Below are 21,112 nucleotides of genomic sequence, written 5' to 3' on the forward strand. Positions count from 1 at the left end.
CAGAAATCTGCCTGCCTCTGCCTCCCGAGTGCTGGGATTAAAGGCGTGCGCCACCACGCCTGGCCCCCTGTCTCCTTTTAAGTGCTAGTATTAAATGTATGTACCTGCACAACCATTATAAATGGTTCTGGAGAGTAAATGTACTCTACCAACTGAACTATATATCTACTTCTTACTTGCTTCTCAATAAAATCTCTTTTCTATAATCAAAGAGTTTCTTAAAGAAGAAGATTCTTCTTGAAGTGGTCCCTAAGAACCAAGGCATGGTATACTTGGTCAAGACTAACAACACAATGCATATTTAATCTTCGCTAACTATGAGCCTTTAAAAACAAAAACAAAAAAGCCTTGTCTAAAGCTTATTTGTTACGCCACTTTTCTGCATGCTTTTAATTCAGAGAGTAAACACTTTAATAATATATGATGATAGAGTTTAGATAGATGGTAGATATTCAGCAGTTGTGAAACTACTTTTAGATTTTGACATTTTTCTCTCCCTAGTAGATCATTCATCCACAGCTCAATTTCTAATATTGACAGATGTGAAATTTTTGTAAAAAAATAATAGTAAATCACATACATAAGAATACCCACTATACTTGTTAATTTTTCTACTAAAGTTTGTATTTATGCAGCTAGCCAGGACATCCTGCTATCTAGGACTTTCCTATCCTGTGGGAACTTCCTTTCATGAGAAGAAAGATAGCTCCATAAATATCAATGGGCATGTGGTCAAAAGGACTCTCAGGTTCTGCTCTGTTATTACACTGGACATTACTTTGAGAAGTAAAGCCGATATTATAACCCATGAATCTTAAACAGGTATAACCAGATATCTATAACCCATTAATGAAAGATGAATACGAACAGAAGGACGAGCACAGCCCTCTATTTTCTCCCCACTATGCCTCTTACTCTGTGGAGATCTTGGCAATGGTGTCACAGGAGCTGTACTCGACGCCTGTGAAGATTTCCTTGCAGTGTGCTGTCCTCATGCCATTAAGCCAATCCCCGGTTGTGTGGAAGGTAGCAATATCGACATTGCTTTGGTCCAGAAGAAGGTTTGATGGCCTGCAAGAAAAGAAGCCAACCAAAGGGTAGAAATTAGGAGTGATTGGAGTGGCTAAGTGTCAAAATTTGACACCACCATCAGCGGGAACTTCCAGACTGCATGTCGTGTTCCTGTTTATTTGAGGAATTGATCTGCCATGAAGACTTCATCTGTTCAAGCTGGCTCCTTGGAAGGAGATGGTAGTTATCTTGCTTAACAGATCTCTTTTTCTGCTCTTTCCTGCTCTTTAAACCATCAAAATGTTCTCATCAAAATATATTAAAAATACCAATATATCTTTTTCTAATGGGATCTTTTAATTCATTAGCAAAGTAGTAGGATTTAGAGACAGTTATAGCAGGCATGACACAGTAAGTACTTAGTCATGAAGTCTGTTTCAACACTAAATCCCTTCCAAATGAATGGCTGTTTGTAGAAATTGCAGAGCTTTGCTGGGTAAAGAATAATTTGAAATATAAGGCACATTTACAGCCAAATTTGAAGTCAGCATAATTTTGTATTACACTACCAATGTCATTAAAAAGGTAAAAATTTTAAAAAGTATGGAAAATAGCAGATGGATAATAATATATGGAATTATTCCTTATTGAAAAACACCGAACAGCTATTACATACACATTTGTGTGTATGTGTATATACATATATTGAGAGATACAGACATAGAGGTAGACTGTGATTTATATTGCCAGCATTCATCAGCATTAATTGAAAAACATTTAGGGTTGGTTTAAGTAGTCTATTTATACATGTAGGAATGTAAGCCAGATTAGTTGAAGCAAAGGTCCAAAAATGAAATGAAGGAAATTGAGCAACTCTGTTTCAATCTCTGAAAATTCAAAGGAAGCAAGATATGAATAAACTGTCTTAGGGTGGGGGTGCTGTGTTTGGTGGTTTTTTTCTTCCCTCTCTCTTCAGCTTTTAAGGGCCCCTTTCTTTAACTATCTTTGACTCACAAGCATGTTTTATTTGACACTTCTATTTTCTTTTTCAATAAGGGAACTTAAAAACAAAGAGGTTACCAAGGCCTTATTTGTGGATTAAATTTAAAACTTACAAATAATTATATTGTTCCAGGTCTATGCTAAGCACATTACTCAGGCATTAAGATTTAACCTTTACAATATCAGTTAGGCATAGATGGTGTATGCTTTAGAATAGACACAATAGTCAACACTAACAGAAACTAAGATACAATCTTTTTTTTCCCTGAGGCAAAAGAGACAGAGAAGAGATTTAGATATAAGCTCCTAGGGGGCAAATGATCTTTCCTGCCATGCTATGTCATTTGGTCAAAGAATTGTCTAAATCAGATTTGATTGTGTCTTTGTTTTTCTTAAGGTATTTGTGATCATAAGGTATCGCCTCACCTCTGATCCAGGGAAAATTCCAGTGCATAACACATGCTACCTATGTGCTCTGGAAGGTTTTCGGTTTTCCTCATCTGTAAAATTGGATTTATGTGATGGAAGCAAGGTAGGCTTTCCATAGCTGACAGATACATGCATAGATCCATTCAGAACAAGGCTGCCTCGGAACTGTAGAGGTTTGATAGTAGTCTGACATAGGTTGCATATGTTATGGATCTTATTTGCATATTTAAAACTTGAAAAACCAAGCAGTTCATTAATTTCAAATGTTGTGGAATGGCTGGATTGGCATGATATTAATTACCGTGTTGAGGGGCTATAAATTTAGGCATGGGTAGTATCATGTATACGATGGTGCAAGAGCCCTATAAAATGGCTGTTACTAGAAATCTTATTAGAATAGGGAATAACTTTTGCAAGCTCATTATGAGGTCCCAAACAACCCTTGTAAATGGATGTGCTATTCTGCCTTATGTTGTTGCAGTTCTCATTACTGGACAAAATGTTGTTTGCATTAAAACTGTACATACCATAGTATAATTTTTATAATGGTGTGTATGTGCATTTTGAATTATTACTTCATCAGAGTGATTTTTCAAAATCTTTCATGTTTTTTGAGGTGGCATTAGATTTAATCTTTATCTCTTAAGAATTCTAAGTATATTTTAATGACCCCTAATGTAAAATGTGTTCAGGGTAGAGCATGTTCCTAACTTCCTAGATTCATGCTATAGTGTGAAATATCCATTATTGTCATTTTTAAACTTTTAGAAGTTTGGTATTTTTAAAAACACTCATCTAAATTAAATATGTAATTTGAAGTGTTACAACTCAACCTTTCGAAATAAGGGAACTCAACTTGGGGATCTAGAGGACTCAAAGATAAATTAAGAATATTTAGTGTGCTTCATTATTTTTGAAGTACATTTACTGTCATGGCTTAGAGTGAAATCATATTAAGTAAATGAAAGCCTTCACACATTCAGATGCTCTGGAGTGGTGCAGTATCTTATGTATGAGAGGATTCACTGGTTATCATGTAGGCCATGTGAGAAACACTTCTGTTATGAATAAGAAAATAACTTAGAGGAAAATTCATAAATGTGTGAACTCTACATCTCAAATGCAATTTTATTGGGAAGTTTTATTTACCACCATTGTTGGTCCCCTTAACATACAAACCTACAAAACATTCCTTGACATACAAAAAATATGCAAAGTGTATTTAAGGTTTTAAATTTTTTATCTCTCTCTCTCTCTCTCTCTCTCTCTCTCTTTCTGTGTGTGCGTGTGCATGTGCGTGTGTGGTGTAAACAACATATTGAAGATGCTTGTGCTACAATGCACATGTGAACATCAGAGGCAGCAGTGTCCTCTGATAATTTGTCTCCATCCACTTCTATGTGGTTAGTGGTGATCAAACTCAGTTCTCCAGCCCTGACACCAAGCTCCTTAAGCTGCTGGACCATCTCAGTCTTCCAGAGATAGACATTTCAGGAAAGAATTTCAGAGCCTGCCTGAGACCTAGGTACTATTTCTTAGAACACATGAGAGAAACTAATAAATGGATATACATTTTATTATGATTTATGTGGATATATTAAAATAATCGGATTAAAACTTTCAAATATAAAACTAATTTAAAGGAAGATGGGAATATTCCATTTCATTATGCCTATATTCTTGTCCTCATACAGCATAGCTGAATAATAGATTTTTTGGGACAAGTCATCTTTCTCACATATAAAGTACACAGAAAATCAAGTATGAGAAAGCTTTTTAAGAAAAATGCAGTGAGGCTAAGATACAAGACAATGAGATAGAAAGTCCCCTTGGATGTGAGGAGTAGAAAAGCACCTGCAGTTATGATCATACACAGACCAGACAGTTTCCAGGTTTCCAGTAGCTGTTGCACAGAACCCATGTCAACTCTTAGTTTCATGAATAGTAATACTTTTATATTAATAGGTTTGTGGCTATGAAGAATCAAACCCCAGGCCATTTATTCGGGATATTTATGAAATGTGTCTAATAGCAAAATGGGAAACATTTTCTTTTCAGCTGAGGAAGGTTTGCATTTTTAAACTCAGCACTTTGGACAGACTCAAGAAAAAATTCAGGAAAATGGGTGTAAACAAATTGAAATAAAACAGGACAGGACATGTGGATTAGGGATTAGAGTGACCCCAGCTGAGTTTTTCTGTTTGTGACCTGGATCAAAGTACAACCAAGACCAAAAAAGGAGGAAGAGGAGGAAGAGGAGGAGAAGAAAGAAAGAAAGAGAGAAAGAAAGAAAGAAAGAAAGAAAGAAAGAAAGAGAGAGAGAAAAAAAAAAAAAGGAACCTAATTTTGATGCCAGTGACCTCAGAATAACCAGTCCTGCAAAGTATCATTTTTCCACTTCCAGGATTTCTCTAGGGATTTCAAATAAAAATTGGTTCCTTTCCTCCTCAGAGAGGACATCTGGAGAGTTTATCAATGGATAGGAATTTGTCTCTCACTGTGAAGAGCCTGTGATGTCTCTTCATGCGCACCAAGGGAATCCGGCTTTCTGAGCAGCTGCAGGCAGGAGGGTTTTTTTCAGACCCAGCCCCAGACACAGGGTCTGAAGGGGAAATTTATAGGCAGGGTGATGTGCACTGTGAGCTCACACTTTTACTAGACAAATTAGATAGGTTTCAATCCATGCAGCTGTAAACGATGTCCTACGGAGCTCCACCTGATCTTTTACAGCTTTTCATAAATCAGTGCCTACTGGCCACAGACCGCAGTCATTAAAAAGAAATCATGGAAATTACATGTTTGCTCAGGGGAAGCAAAAAATAACTTTCCTCCCCTGCTTGCTCCCTCCTTGTATTTGGGTTTGTGAATTATTCTTTTATGGGCTTTCATACCCTTGTGTTAAAGAGGAACACATATTTTTCTTCCCATCAACTCCTATTTGAGCTGCCAGTGCTTACAGACCAATTAGCACCAGGTAGTAGGGAACAAATGTTAGCTAACTACTGCCAAGCCCAAGAATATCTCCTAATTGTCAGCTCATGTCAATAGTGTCCTAGATTCATTAGGATTGAGTAATAACTTATTCTATTCAGAATGCTGCTTTACAAATGGCATTTTTCATACCTCAAAATTATAAATAATATATATTTCTTCAGGCAATGAGTAGGTGTTATGGCCTCTAGGACAGATCACTAATATGAAAGATGTGTGCTGTAAAATTTGTTTTTAATTTTATTTATTGGGAATAGTTTTGAGGCATGTCACATCATTCCTTCAAGCCAAAATATTAATATCATTTTCATTTACTGTTTTCAGTTCATTTTACAGTTTGGTTTTTAACTTTCAGTTTCGTGTTTGTTCACAGTATTCAAGAAGGAATGTTACATGTGACAATCTATTTGTATGTGGATCAGTACTAACCTTGATCATTTTATCTATAAAATTAAAAGTCTACATACTATTAAATATATTAACTTTCTATTGGCAGTGAAAAATAGCTTTACACTCATTCAAAATTATATGTAAAAATAAGTATGTCTTTGTTTTCCAATGAGAAACTGCTAAAGAAACGAAACATTGAGGAGAAGAAAGCCACTGTACTCTGTAAAGCTCTTTATCTTTAGCTCTTAAGAGAAACTTTAGCAGTTGTATCTCTTGTCCACTTTAATCCCTCCCTATAGTAAACTTAGTTACCTTGGTTTTAAGATTCTTAATAGGAAGAAGAAATCACCTGGGTATCTGGCATATTTGTTTCCTTGTAAAGTGTTTTTTATAATGTTTGTCAGAGAGCAAAATCATCCTGTCAGTTCAGAATTTGAGGTCAAAGTCATTTTGTGGAATAAGACAGAATTGGTTTTGGTTGTCGACTTTATCTTGAAGTATAAAGTATTTGTCAAAAAATCAGCTACTCTGAAGAATACTGTTTTACCAGAAGGTCCAGCAATACCACTTCTAGGCATATTCCCAGAAGATGTGCCAACTTGTAATAAGGACACACGCTCCACTATGTTCATAGCAGCCTTATTTATAATAGCCAGAAGCTGGAAAGAAGTCAGATGTCCCTCAACAGAGGAGTAGATACAGAAAATGTGGTATATTTACACAATGGAGTAACACTCAGCTATCAAAAACAATGAATTTATGAAATTCTTAAGCAAATGGATGGATCTGGAGGATATCATACTGAGTGAGGTAACCCAATCACAAAAGAACACACATGATATGCACTCACTGATAAGTGGATATTAGCCCAGAAACTCAGAAACACCCAAAATACAATTTGAAAAACTCATGAAACTCAAAAAGAAGGAAGACCAAAGTGTGGATACTTCATTCCTTCTTAGAAGGGAGAACAAAATACCCATGGAAGGAGTTACAAAGTTCATAGCTGGGACTGAAGGAAGGAACATCCAGAGACTGAGCCCCAACCCCCTGGGATCCATCCCATAAACAAGCACCTAACTCAGACACTATTGTATATGCCAACAAGATTTTGCTGACAGGACCCTGATATAGCTGTCTCCTGTGAGGCTATGCCAATGCCTGGCACATACAGAAGTGGATGCTCACAGTCATCTATTGGAGGGAACACAGTTTCCCCAATGAAGGAGATAGACAAAGTTCCCAAGGAGCTGAAGGAATCTGCAGACTTATAGGAGGAACAACAATATGAACTAACCAGTACCCCCAGATCTCATGTCTCTAGCTGCATATGAAGCAGAGGATGGCCTAGTCAGCCATCAGTGGGAGGAGAGGCCCTTGGTCTTGCGAACATTCTATGCCCCAAAATAGTGGAATGCCAGGGCCAGGAAGCAGGAGTGGGTGAGTTGGGGAGCATGGTGAGGGTGGAGGGTATAGGGGATTTTCGGAGGGGAAACTAGGAAAGGGGATAGCATTTGAAATTTAAATGAATGAAACATCTAATAAAAAAATACAAAAAAGAAGTATTTTAAAATGGCATTGATTATTGACCATTAACAGAGAAATGAAGAGTTGTTTGCTTTGCTCATATTTTTGCTGTAAATTCATTAACATGATCCTCCCATACTGATAAATTCATTGAAAGGCAATTTCTACGATGATTTCAATTAACTCTACATGACTTGGTCCTCAGTACCTCATTAAACATAGATTAATTGGAATATTTCAGTCTTTTTTTTTTAACCACAGAATTAGTTACATTCACTTTGCAACGTCAGCCTAATTGTTTAAATACATCTTAAAATTCTTTATCTCAATGGTTTGGATTCCATGAATCAATTATAATATTAACAAAAAAATGTAGCTTTTAGGGCTAGGAAGATGACTCAGTAGACAAACCATTCCCAGTGGTTCTCAGTCTCTGTGGGTAGCGATCTGTCTGGGATCAAATGGTAATTTCACAGGGGTGGCATATCAGATATTTACATTATAATTCATAACAGTAACATAGTTACAGTTATGAAGTAGAAATGAAAGTAATTGTATGTTCTGGATCAAACCAACATGAGGAGCTATCTTAAAGGACTAGGCAGGTGAGAACCACTGAGAGCCTGTATACAAAATGACAGATGGATATGATGGCCGACCTCGAATCCCTGTCCCCGGCCTCCTGCAATGGTCCTCCACAGAATTTCCATCAAAAACATTTTAACAAAGATATCTCTATCTTATTTTTAACTTTTGTTTTTGTTTTAAATGTATGTTGGTTTCAAGGAGGTCTCATCTCAAGCAGGCTTCCAGAAGGGCTTGAGATATGTCTGAATCTTAAAAAGGAGGGCTTCATGCTTCCCTACCATAGATATACATTGTAATTGTGTTTGTCTTTGCAATTTCTCAATGGCATCTCTTTACAAATTCTGTACTCACCACGTAGGTAGCCATAGACCTGCTATGATTTAAGATTTGTCAATCTAAAACAGTTCTGTTACAACCTTCCTAATGCTGCAGCCCTTTAATACAAGGCAGGTCCTCATTTTGTAGTGACCCTCAACACCAAAATTATTTTGTTGCATATTATTTGATATGTGACTCCAAAAGGGGGTTGAGAATCAATGCTGTAAAAAAAAAAAAAAATGAACCAAAATAGTTCTAGGAAAATAACTCGGCAACCATCCATCCCTGAAGTCCAATTCATTTTGCTCTCTCGGTTTTATGAGTCTTACCATTTCACTTATGACAATGTTTTGCCCACTATGTAACAATCACAATCCTTTGTTCTCCACTTTACTGTAGGTAATATTTCCCAAAGCTCTCCTCCAGAGACTTTTCCTTTTGGGTGGGAGTGACTAGAGCTTGTTATGAACTTAGACACTCAAGGATGTTTATGTCTCTTTTCTTTGTAGTAGTAAATTTTATTGAGTGACTACGTAATTCCCATATAAGCAGCCTAAAAATTTCCCCAGGTGCCACCAAACAAAGGAATATTCAACAGAAGCCTTTGACCATTTCAGTGTGATTCTTGGCACTTGTAGAATTTAATTTGGTTGCTCTGCAGATTCTAACTGCAGCATTTAGAGACTGCACTATGATATTTGAACACCACAGCAATATAGAAGTCTCTGAAAATTACATACTTGCAAGTTGGAATTAGAATAGTCCACTGTCAATCTATTAGAACCACATATTCCCTCCGTAGAGCCTCATGGTAATCCAGAGTATGAGCACTTTGCTAGAAATTAACTTTTGTTAGAAAAATGAAACCCGGATGCATTGGTGATAAATACCACAGTCAATAAATTTGAAATTTTTCTACTAAGCATACAATCATAGTTGCTATTCTGTGCCTATATAAAGAGGACTCTAAACAGGGCTAGGACACTAAGTTTCACTGTGTTGTGAATGCTCATTTGCCTGTGCCTTGCCTATCCATCTTACTACTCCCACTTCCTCTCTGTCAAGGAGAATACAGGGCTCACAGCCCTCTAAATGTAAAACCCAAATATCCTTGTTAATATGTTCCATCACTCTACACATTTCATTTGCTACCAGGTTTTATACTACCTACAATTCTGTATCCTATATTAAGCCTTGTTTAGTAGACACAGAAATTGTTTTCTGTGTTCTTATTTTGGATTTGTTTGTTTCTAGTCTTTCTAAGGTATGGCTGCCACCACACTATTGCATCCCTTATTCACAGGGATGGAAATTCAACTTTCTATACATAATATTATCACTCAAAACAATTTCTTAGAGACCTTATTCATAATCTTTATACTACTTTTTAAAATCCTATATTACAGTAGAACTGTTACATGCTATGAAATTGAACTCATCCACTATGGTTTTATGTGGCTTATTTATCTCTACAGAGTTACTCACTCTATAAAGTTTAATGCTGTCAGTTGTTTATAAAATGGTATATACAATATAAATTAATTTCTTTTTTTTTTTTTTTTGGTTTTTTGAGACAGGGTTTCTCTGTATAGCCCTGGCTGTCCTGGAACTCACTTTGTAGACCAGGCTGGCCTCTGCCACTGCCTCCCACATGCTGGGATTAAAGGCGTGCGCCACCACGCCCATAAATTAATTTCTTATGTCCATTTTTAGAGAATTGCAAGAGTAAAATTAAAGTCACATACCGTTGTGACTCCTGAATATATTTTCCTTCAGTATGTTCATATTCTATGAGGCATGCAGAGTTTCTGAACATCTTTTTCTCCATACTCACATGTAAGCTGGGAGTGGAAGTTGCATCGGCTATCTATATAATTGTCGTGGGATTTAGCATGTTAGTGTTACATGAAATTGCTTTTTAACTGTGATTGTATAGCCTCAGACTGTGGCTCTCAGCACACTAAGACCATAGATGTCTTTTGCTACTTGCTGTATTTTTAAGAAAATAAATCAGTTACTTGAAATGAAGTATACAATAAAATGTAATACAACTTCTCTTCTTACTACTCTATGTGATGTGTAAAGAGAGCTTAGTCCTGGAGAACCCCGACCCTCTACTTTACAGTCTACTTTAGTCATGGACCCTGAACAAGATGCTCACAAAACCCCCATAATAGAGAGATTCTGTTGTGAGTCAATTCAAATAAAGTTATAGTTTTAAAGAATTCACAAAAAAACCTCCAGAATGAAGAAAATGCTAAATATCATAATGCATTTTGCAAAAAAAGAGAATGGTTTGGATTTGAATCATTTAACCAGACAACTTCTACAATAAATACATGATGCATTAGATGATTCCTTAAGGACAGAAAGATGCAGAAGAAAACTGGCAATGGAGGACAGGAGGCTTCGGCTTAATGTGCTGAAGGAACTGGAAGCACCACCGAGGCTGGGGAGTTGTTAAACAGAAAGTGCTCAACCATCAAGGTAAAAATAGCCTCTTCCTCCTCACATTGGCCTTCCCTTCAGAAAACAGCTACTATGTGAATCAAATCATGTAACTCCTCTACTTCAGATGCTATAATGGATTCCTTATGCTCTTGAAAATGATTCTCAAAGTCTTCATGACGGCCTTGTAGCCTTAAGTGCTCTGGCTTCTGTTTGCATCCTGACGCTATGACAGAACCATCAAACTTCATTCTCTCCCATCTCTACCTGCCCACATCTCTAAATTCTTTCTCATATTAAAATATCTTCAATTTACTTATCCTGTGCAAATAGAACTGAGATGAGAAGAGAGAGAGAGAGAGAGAGAGAGAGAGAGAGAGAGAGAGAGAGAGAATGTGTGTCCCAGGGGAGAGAGACTGTTGACTCTAAGAACGAACCTGCAGATCATTGCTCAAATACAAGCTCTTCAGATGGTGAATTTTCAACAACAACTTTATTTCCCACATAGCTATCTGTTTATTTCTTCCAACTGTTTGTACTATCTGCAGCATATTGTACATCATATGTAGCATAATTGTCAATATGGTCAGTACCACCTGTCTTCCTCAGTTTTCAGAAGCTTCATCATTTCTATTACACAGGTAGGGCTATCATGTGCACCCACAAAAAAAAAATAGTGAATGAATGAATAGGATCACTGAGGAAAGTTAGGCCTTTTGAACCCCTCAAAAGAGTCTGGCAATTCTTGTGAGTTATAAAGAGAATTCCAAATTGGTTATAAACAACTGGTTAATGTTATATTTGTTTGGATAAGGCAATTATGTGTGTGATGTGTCTAGGAGCTATGTACAAGGAAAAACAGTAGAAGCCCTTAGTTGGACAGCCAGTACACTGTTCTAGCTCAAAGGAACATATGATGCAAAGAAGGCATGCTGAAGGTCACTCCTAAACCCCACAAGTCAAATGAATAGGTGTCGGTGGGTGTATTCACCTCAACTCAACTAGAATCACAGTGGAAGGAAGCTGGCTAACTGAAGGACAGAGAAAGATGAGTGAAGATATCTTGAAACAAATGCTTAGAAAATTGTGTTCTGAGGAATGTCGGAAAAGAAGGCATGCAGTGATGCAAAAATATCTACAAATACAGGTGCTACTGAATGCAGCATCTAACATTTACCAGTTGAGAACAAAAGTCAGCAAAGTTTTATCAAATATCCAGATTCTAGCATTCTTCCATAAAGTTTCAGAATCTGATACATTTTGACAATTCCCCTGGAGATGTTTCTCACAATGAAATGTGAGAAATAATGTCATGATACATTTTCTGGCAGAGGTTACATTTAAATGGAAAGTATAGATATAGACAGAAGAGACAGAGACAGAAGGTAGAGAAAGGGGAGAAGCATTTCCCCTGATGGTCAGAGGGACAGATCCTCTATAAAGGACTGGAAACAACGAAATGGGTAAGAGCAGGTATCAAATTCCATTCTGTTATCAAAAATATCCCAAGTACATAATCATTTTAAGAATATTCAATCAACAATATTTTAAGAACAATGAACATTAAAGGAGGAAATGAGTCAATTTGCTTTGAAATAATAACAAAATTTCGAAATAATAACAAACTGTACAAAATTTCATTTAAGGCAAAATAATTGAAATCCTTGAGTGGCAATAAGGAGGTTGATAATGAATGACTTGTATGGCCTGGTCTCCTAAGATAATGCCATTATAACAGTAAATAAGCATATAATTCCCCCAAATTTATATTTAATAAACTAAAGCCAATTTAACTTTATAAGAAATCCACATTTTTCCAGAATTAAATGTTTTGTAACTAAATCTTTAGAAATTATTCAGGTAGTTAATACTATAGTAGAAAAATGTCACATATAGAAAAAAATCAGTTAAAAGTTGGATACTTGCATGTATCCTGACCTTCTGTGATCTGATGTAAGACTATTTTCATCCCCAAAATTGAGGTTAAATACCCTAGATCCTATAGCATAATTTAGTTTCATATTGATAAGATCATCCAGTGGAAGGTTTAAATGCCTTCGTATGAGAAAAGAGAGTTGAAAAGTTGTTTTCCCTGGTATAGTTACTACTGAACAAAGATCAAAAGAAATGGCTTCAAGGTGTAAAATGAGGACCATATGCCCTGCTTAGGACAGGTCTGTGATCCAGCCAGTTGTTAAACTGTCAGGTGGACGTTCACAGAGTCTGCATTATCTCTCTCCCTGTGAAGTTTGAAACAGAGATGAATCTTTATAGAATAAGTTATGGTAAATTCTGTCTAAAGATAGTCAATAAATTCTATTGTAGTGACTCCTAAATGTTTTATGAAACTAATAAACCATTATTCTCCTGTAATGACATTAAAAGCTTAATTTAGATTTACCTTTTTAAAAAAAATAAAGTAAATTATACAAATATTGATCATGTATGCTCACTATACTTAACTCAAAAAGATTAAGGACTGTACTCTAGTACCTGAACTCTAAAGCACATATAAGAAAATATGAAATAAAATCATCACTACATTGTTCTTGGAAATAGCTTTTGGATATGGACACCGAAGCAAAACGAAAGCAAGTACTACAGCAAACTAAAAAGTTTTATGCAGCAAAGAAATCATTAATATATATGAAAAAAGAAGCCACAGAATGGAGAAATTGTTACAGACAATACATCCATAAAGACCATGCATAAAACAGTAAATTACATATCTACAGCTTATAAGCAAGTCACACAACTCACCAGGAAACAGCAAACACCTCACAAATAATAAGCAGACAAAAGATGTGTACAAGCGTCTTATCGAGAGAGACTTGAAAACGTTATGATTGACATGTAAAACCATTCACCTATCATTGAGACATGCAGGTCAAAACTAATATAAAATCGCCTTACATCTGGTAGGATGGGTATAATTTAAAATGCAATAGATATTAGGGGCTATTGATGAGGTGGATAAAAAATATTGTTGGTGGGTATGTAAATTCATATAAGATAAACTTTCTTTAAAATTTAGAAGTGGAGTTACATACACCAGCCTATAAAAGTGGAGTTAAAATGTTGTCAGGTATTCCAAATTTTGGGTGAATAGTCAAATTATGTAAAATACCAAAAATGGCAATAATAAATGATTAAAAGTATATCTCATGGATATTCTTATTATATATCAATATATCTATCTATAGATAGATAGATAGATAGATAGATAGATATTGTGATGTCAATGAATCTAGAGGACATTATTTTAAGTAAAATGATTCAAAGATAAATAAAGATCTGTTTATGAACTCCCAAGTGAAATCCAAAACATGTCCAACACAGAAGGAAAGGATAGAATTTACCCTGAGTCACAGTTCAGGAAAATTAGAAGAGAGTCTTAAAAAGAAACACACTTTCATTATAAGATAAAAAGAAGGGTAGACTTAATCCACATCTTGATGATTGCAGGAAATAGATTACATAATAAGGATGTCAGCCTAGAAAGTAAGATGCCTCACTGTAAAGTTAATTACTGATCTGACAGTTAAATATCTAACATAGCGAAGCCTTATTTAGTTTAATCATGCTAACCATTTTACAATACATGTGTCTACAGAATGTGAATGTGCTAAATTATATATATATATGTGTGTGTGTATGTGTGTGTGTGTATATATATATATATATATATATATATATATATATATATTCATTTCCCCTTTGGCCTTATTTTTTAATGCTGTAATTTGTACTTTTATTTTAAATCTGAAGATTTTCTTCATTTAGATTTAATAACATTATTATTTTATTTCTTAAATCATTGCATCAAATATTCACATAAAAATTTGGTCACAACTCATAATCAAGTCTCTTATGATCTATAGATACACACGCATAGACATCCTACATACACACACTAGGCACACCCTCATCAGCTGCCTGAAGTTTTTTTGTATGTTTTTGTGTGTGCATGTGTGCTTGTGTGTGTGTGACTCTGTGTGTGTGTACACATATGTGTGTTTTAAGGGTCTCCTGTAACTCAGGGTGTCTTGATTTCACTGTTTGTCTGAGAATGTCCTTGGATTCCTCCACCTCAGGAATGCTGAATTTATAGGCATGCACCATTGGACTGGGCTGAACTATTGGAAGATCGCTCTAAGCAAATAAATCACCCACTCCCTTTCCTTAAACAATGGGGAGTAAAATAAGCTATGTGTCCAGATTTTCTATTTTCCAGACATAAGCTTAGAAGATAAGGACACTTCTAGCCAAGAATCATATTAATATACTCATTATTATTCTACCACGGCGTGAGAATTCTTTCCCAAGTCAAAGGAAAGACAAGCATACGTAGTTTCTCCAGTTCTGAGAACTATAATTTCTGAGAACACAGATCAAGAGGGAGCCGGAAAACATGCATTGTGAAGGGAGAGCAGCATGCAGATCCAGTGTGTCACCTTGCAGCCGCGCTGGTGATGATCTTCAGACTGCCTGGATTCCGGATGAGTTTATCCAGAATGCTGACGATCTGCTCAAACTTGGGTCTGTTGTTCCTGTCTTTCTGCCAGCAGTCCAACATCAACTGATACAAGGCAGCTGGGCAATCCATGGGAGGTGGCAGGCGATAGCCCTCATCCACGGCCTTAATTACCTACGAGAGAAGCAGCATTTCCGGGAAAGGAAGACATGAGACTTGTTGGACTTTTCAAATCACACTGGTTGGAACATTTTAAACATTGTTTTAAATTGCCCAAGAAAATACATAACAAAGTATAAATGCCTGAAAATATTATATAAAGGTTAAGTGAGAGAATGTAGTGTGTGTTTATCTTTTGCAAATCAAGGTGAAAATAAAGGTTCTTCAGGAAAGGGAAATTTGTTGCTATTAAGAAGTGATTATTTTGAGCAGGGCAGTGGTGGAGCATGCCTTTAATACCAGCATTTTGGAGGCAGAAGCAGGTGGATCTCTGTGAGTTTGAGGTCTCCTGGGCTACACAGGGCATCTTTGTTGCCAAAGACCAAAAATAATTATTTTAGTATATGGATTGTTATAAAAATCTTGTATTAATTCATGTAAAAGAAAACGTGATGCAAATTTCAGCCTTACCACAGTTGAGAACTTTTTCAAACCACAGAAATTCTCTTTGCTAAACTCCTATGGGCAGTGCATCATTGTTTTCAAACACATGTAGCAGTAATTCTAAAAGGTTCATGTAAATGAGAACCATCTGGAAGAGTTCGTAATGTACAAAGTACTTTCCTCTTATTGACTGAGTGTCTGAATCATCCACCCGGGAAAAACTCCTGAGACTTTTTACCCCGAAGGAGTTCCTCTGCCATGCTATAGATGATGCTATGCTTGCCGGTGCTTTGGTAAAACCTGATTTTGGCAAGAGTATGTTGAAAACTTAGTGTCATTTTCCTACCTTTATTATATCTAGAGACATTAAGTTCATTTGAGGAAATACAAAAATAGCTATATCTCAAAATATAGTAGAAGCATTCTCATGACCTATGACTTGGAATTAACCAGCGTCATCTCCGATTGCCTTCTTTTATGTAGGGTTCTTGATTAAACTCTCTGGTAAGCAGAAAGAAATATGCTAATCCCACTAATAATACCTTTTTTTTCTGACTAATAGTAGCAACATGTAATAAATGCAAACACAATCATTTAAAAACTCATACTATACTTATAAGAGAATGTTAAAGATCCTTTCCTCAAGCCTGTGTGTGTGTGTGTGTGTGTGTGTGTGTGTGTGTGTGTGTATGTATTATTAGAAACAATATGATGGAAATTATTAAATTTTGTCTTTGGGAAACAATAAAATTAATTAAGAAAAATATTGGAACAGTTGTAAAATAAAGTCAAGAAAGGATGCCAGATGATTCTTATTAGTGTTAAGTAGAAATCAATTTTTGGAAGAAATACTTAAATATACCATGATGCATACATGCACACGCATGCACACACACACACACACACACACACAAATTATTTTATTGCATTCTGGTTTGAAGTATTCCTTTTGTTACATTTTAAAATCTCTGCTTGAGGGAAATAAGTAAAGCTGTAAAAACAACTCAATACCCTTGCAAGATGTGGGAATAGCTTTATTCTTCTAAGTATTCAGCTCCGATGTCACCAAGTAGGCGCCACCTGGCTTCATTGTGCTCCACTTCCTCGCACAGCTTGAAGTTTTAATCTCAACTCATAACTCATAAACTAAAAACACACACTTACATCCTGATTGGACATCTCCCAGTATGGCCTTTCTCCATAAGACATCACTTCCCAGAGAACAATCCCGTAACTCCATACATCGCTGGCTGAGGTGAACTTGCGGTAGGCAATTGCTTCTGGTGATGTCCACCTTATTGGTATCTTTCCTCCCTTTGGATATAAAAATCAAGTGAAATGAGTAATTACATAGAATACTCCAAAATCAAACAATTTTTCAGGGTATCTGCTCTGAAGGATTCAGCTAAAAATGTCTCAATGTTCAGTTTTTCACAGTTTATTTGATTGTTATCAGTTATTTACTTAATTGAATCCTTTTTTTTTTAACAGTTTCATATATGGGTAGAGTGAGCTGTGGTTACTGGAACCTCCTACTTTCTCACACCTTCTTCCCAATTCTGCTGACCTTCCTTCTCCCTAGAATACTTCCCAAACATCCATATCCCTTTTCTTTGGAGATTATTTGAGTTTAGCCAAGATGATGCTTGTGACCATGGGTTTGTGACTATGCACAGAAGCCTGGTGGACAACTAAGTTTATGCACAGCTAAAGAAAGTAACGACTCTCCTAGAAGGCATCAACAGGCAGGGCTTCAGCAGAGAGGAGCTGTAGGATCCAGTGGGCATTTTCTAAGCCACTGTTGGCAAACATACCTTTAGAACAAAATCTATCCCTAAAAATATCAGAACACTGAAATAATAAAAAAGCAAAGTTGTCAATTGCTCAATGTTAATCCTTTTTAAAAAAAATCAACTATAGCATATTAAATAGTCATAGTGTCATGGAATGTACAACTTGAGGAAACCTCTTGGGACTAAAAGTTTTCCAAAATCAACCCTTTATTGATTTACCAAGAAATTTTAGTTCAGAAAAAAACTAATATGATGGAGGCTTGTCATTACTTAAAATTTCTGTCCTCGGGCAATAGGTTTGTATCCTAAAAGATGAAGGGTCTGATCCTAACAGAAGGATGCATAAGCCTTCAGTTCTTAGGTCACATTCGACTCATTCCAGTTAGGAGACTAGTGAGCACACCTTTAAAGTTACATACCTGCATTAGGTGAGGAAATAATGAAAAGCTCACTACTGGCTACAAAGCACGACTCAGATTTAGCAATTTTGCTGCCATTGCCAACTAAATCAGACTTACAAAGCTTCTAATTTTCCCCTTGTCCGTGTGAGGCAGTATCAAGTCACTGTGGCTTTTAATGAACACAGAAGAAACTGGTATTAAACATATCTAATTGAAAACATAAACTGCTGAAGAGGATTCAACCCAATAAAACAACTGTGGAATTAAAAGGGGGGAAGTGAGCATATCATCACAAATTATTCTATTCCAGCCTTGTAGATTCAAACTCGTTTTGTTCACTACCAGCACAAAGATGTAGTGCTAGCGTAATGAGCTAGTAAAATGTCCATTGTCATAGATAAAATAAAATGTAGTGTTCCCAAACTATAATTTGAAATCACAAGCCCACAAAAGCTGAATATGTAATAAAACCAAAGGTTATGAGCATCACACACGTGGGTCTGTGCCGACCACACAGAATTGTTGCTTATATTTAGATTCATTGTCTTGGCAAGAGATCAGGCATCCAAGAAAAGCTTGTTTATCTTAGTAGAATCCTATTCTCCTAAGTCAATTCTGTCTTAGCTTCCCACTGTTGTATTTTTCTTGGGAGACATTCTTAGCACTTTCTGTGACTGGCATGTCTTTCCAGCTTTTGAAGCAAATAATATATTACTATTGCTTGCACTAACCCATAAAATATATCTTCCATTTTTATCTATCTGCCGCCCATCACCTGGTGGTCAACCATTCTCTTTCATTCCTCCTCCCCAAAACCTAAATCCTTTTGTTGGTAACCACCACTCCATATTAATTTCTATGAGATCAGGTTTAGTAGAATATACGCAAACCACTTAGCATAGTATTCCTCAGGCCCGTCATTATTATACAAAGAATAGGATTCTATTCTTTCTAATGTCGAAGATTCTATTGTATAACCATGCTGACTTCTTTCCACCTGCATTCCTGAACATACCTACATTTGGTGAGACTGGAGAACATGGCTGCCTTGTCACTCTTATTCTTTATGTGTATGGGAGAATATGAGAGCCAGGTTCTCGAAAAGGTTCCTATCAACATTTCTGACCAGATATTTCCAGTCACATGGACTCTACATTCTGAAATGATTTTATTTCCTCTGTGTGTAAATAATATCAGTGACCCCTAATTAGGATACCCCAAATTAACTCTAGACACTATCAAAAGTCCAGTGGGAAAAGGCTTGTCCCTGGAGGAGAGCTGACATGACATACCCCAGCCAGATTCACAAGACCAGGGATTTTAAATAAATTAGTTGTACTTTCTATTCTTCATGCTCATTGTTTCTAGAGATAACTTTTGCTCTTACTGTAGGATTTAGCTTCATTATGAAAGTCAAGTGTTCAATTCACAAGATCTAATTTATTTGTTTACTTTTTGCATGTGTTTTTAAAAATTAACTACTTTACTTTTATTTTATTTGTATTGGTGTTCTGCCTCCATGGATGGCTGTGTGAGGGTGTCGGATTCTCTGTAACTGAGATAACAGACAGTTGTGAACTGCCATGTGGGTTCTGGGAATTGAATCCAGGCCCTATGGAAGAGCAGTCATTGTTATTACCCTCTGAGCCTCACAAGAATAAGTTAATATGTAGATTTTGATAACATATCTTTTCTGGAAGTTTCTATTTCAATTGCTTTCCCCTGTTCTTTCAAAAAAAATTGAGTATAATTTTTCTTCTCAGGTGGAGCTTACTGGTGGGCTAGTTTTCATCAAGAGGCCCTGAGGCTGGAGAGCAGTGTTGTCATCTGTAGTCCACATGACAAGGGCATAAAGACATACTGAAGTCATGCGGATAAAGAAGGGGGATAGAAAAGCATGCACTGTGCCACAATGTCCAATAGAGTGCTCAGTCTTTCAGTTGAATAATTGTTGTATTAAGTTGTATATACAGAAGACAGACTCATTAGGTGCTTTTTGTTTGTTTACTTGTTTGTTTATTTTTTTCAAATACTTAATTCCAAAGCTTATACATTGTCCTACTCATGATGGGGAACATAAAAGCTCATCACCCACCTCAACAGCTCATCAAATATTTTAATGTTTCTATTTTTTAATTTCCTTTTGAGTTTATATATGTGTAAAATTTGTTTAACTGGTTGTTTCATAATAACCGCCAAATAGCTATTAAGTATAAAAGGTTTCAATGGAGTATGCAAAAAATTCAATTTGATGAGACTGTGTGCTGTCTTTATTGGGCCCATAGGATTCCTGAAAATAAATTAATTTTATGGCAGCTTTTTGATGAACTTAAACTTGGAACTCATTTCATAATTTGCATTTTCTGGATGAAATGCCACCGAGTATTCAGAATGTTTCAGAAAAACAATTAGGTATACAAATAATTTATGATGATACATTTTCCATATTATAATAGATTTTTTAAATTAATCACTTATTTAAATGTTTTCTCTATATTTAAACTCCTAGAAAAATTTTTCATCTGAAGTAAGTAAGCAGTTGTGTGGAGCAATCCCTGAGTCATAACATATGGACTATATCTAAAATCTCAGCCTCAGATGGAACTCTATTTCAAGGTCAGCAAAATCTAAAGTTAATGCTTGCTCCCTATATTTGAAGCACCAAACCTACAGTCATATCTAAGTGCATCTGTCTATGTGGAACTTACGAATTGGGAGTTCCAGGAACTACACAGTTATTCATCCCACTTGAATACTTTATTTTAGTAGAAATAATAAGTGTTGCTTTCTGGGAGCAGTTTTGATTCTCCTGTTTAATTTTTTGCCAAGTTTCTTGACATTTCTGTAGCAATTTTGCCATAAAAAACATAGGGCCATGGGGAACATAAAACTTAACTATATTCTTCTGTTTATCTTCTCTAACAACCTAACAGCTTGAATATCATATAAAACTCAGCTATTTGGCTTTCAAATTTCTGTACTAAATCTACGTGAGCAGCAAGGATGCTGACATTCACAGTGATAATTATGTTGAGGTCTTTAAGAGAGATTAAGTTCCTTCTAAACCATAGATCTGCTTGAGTATGTATTTTTGTCTTCCTTCTATTCAGCTTATAGAATTTAAAGAGATGGATAAA

General features: G+C 36.0%; 1 protein-coding gene across 2 annotated transcripts in view; it reads right to left on the bottom strand.

The window, feature by feature from the left end:
- The window catches only part of Epha3 (EPH receptor A3), a 304,612-nt gene that overhangs the window by 7,832 nt on the left and 275,668 nt on the right, over nt 1-21,112 (bottom strand). For both annotated transcript variants that reach the window (XM_021185614.2, XM_021185613.2), the window contains exons 14-16: nt 16,946-17,095; nt 15,159-15,352; nt 916-1,071 (exon numbers count right to left, since the gene is read on the bottom strand). In XM_021185614.2, coding sequence (XP_021041273.1) covers nt 916-1,071; nt 15,159-15,352; nt 16,946-17,095 — 500 coding nt within the window. The remainder of the gene's footprint in view (nt 1-915; nt 1,072-15,158; nt 15,353-16,945; nt 17,096-21,112) is intronic.

The sequence above is a fragment of the Mus caroli genome, chromosome 16 (genome assembly GCF_900094665.2).
Source record: "Mus caroli chromosome 16, CAROLI_EIJ_v1.1, whole genome shotgun sequence".
Taxonomy (NCBI): Eukaryota; Metazoa; Chordata; class Mammalia; order Rodentia; family Muridae; genus Mus; species Mus caroli.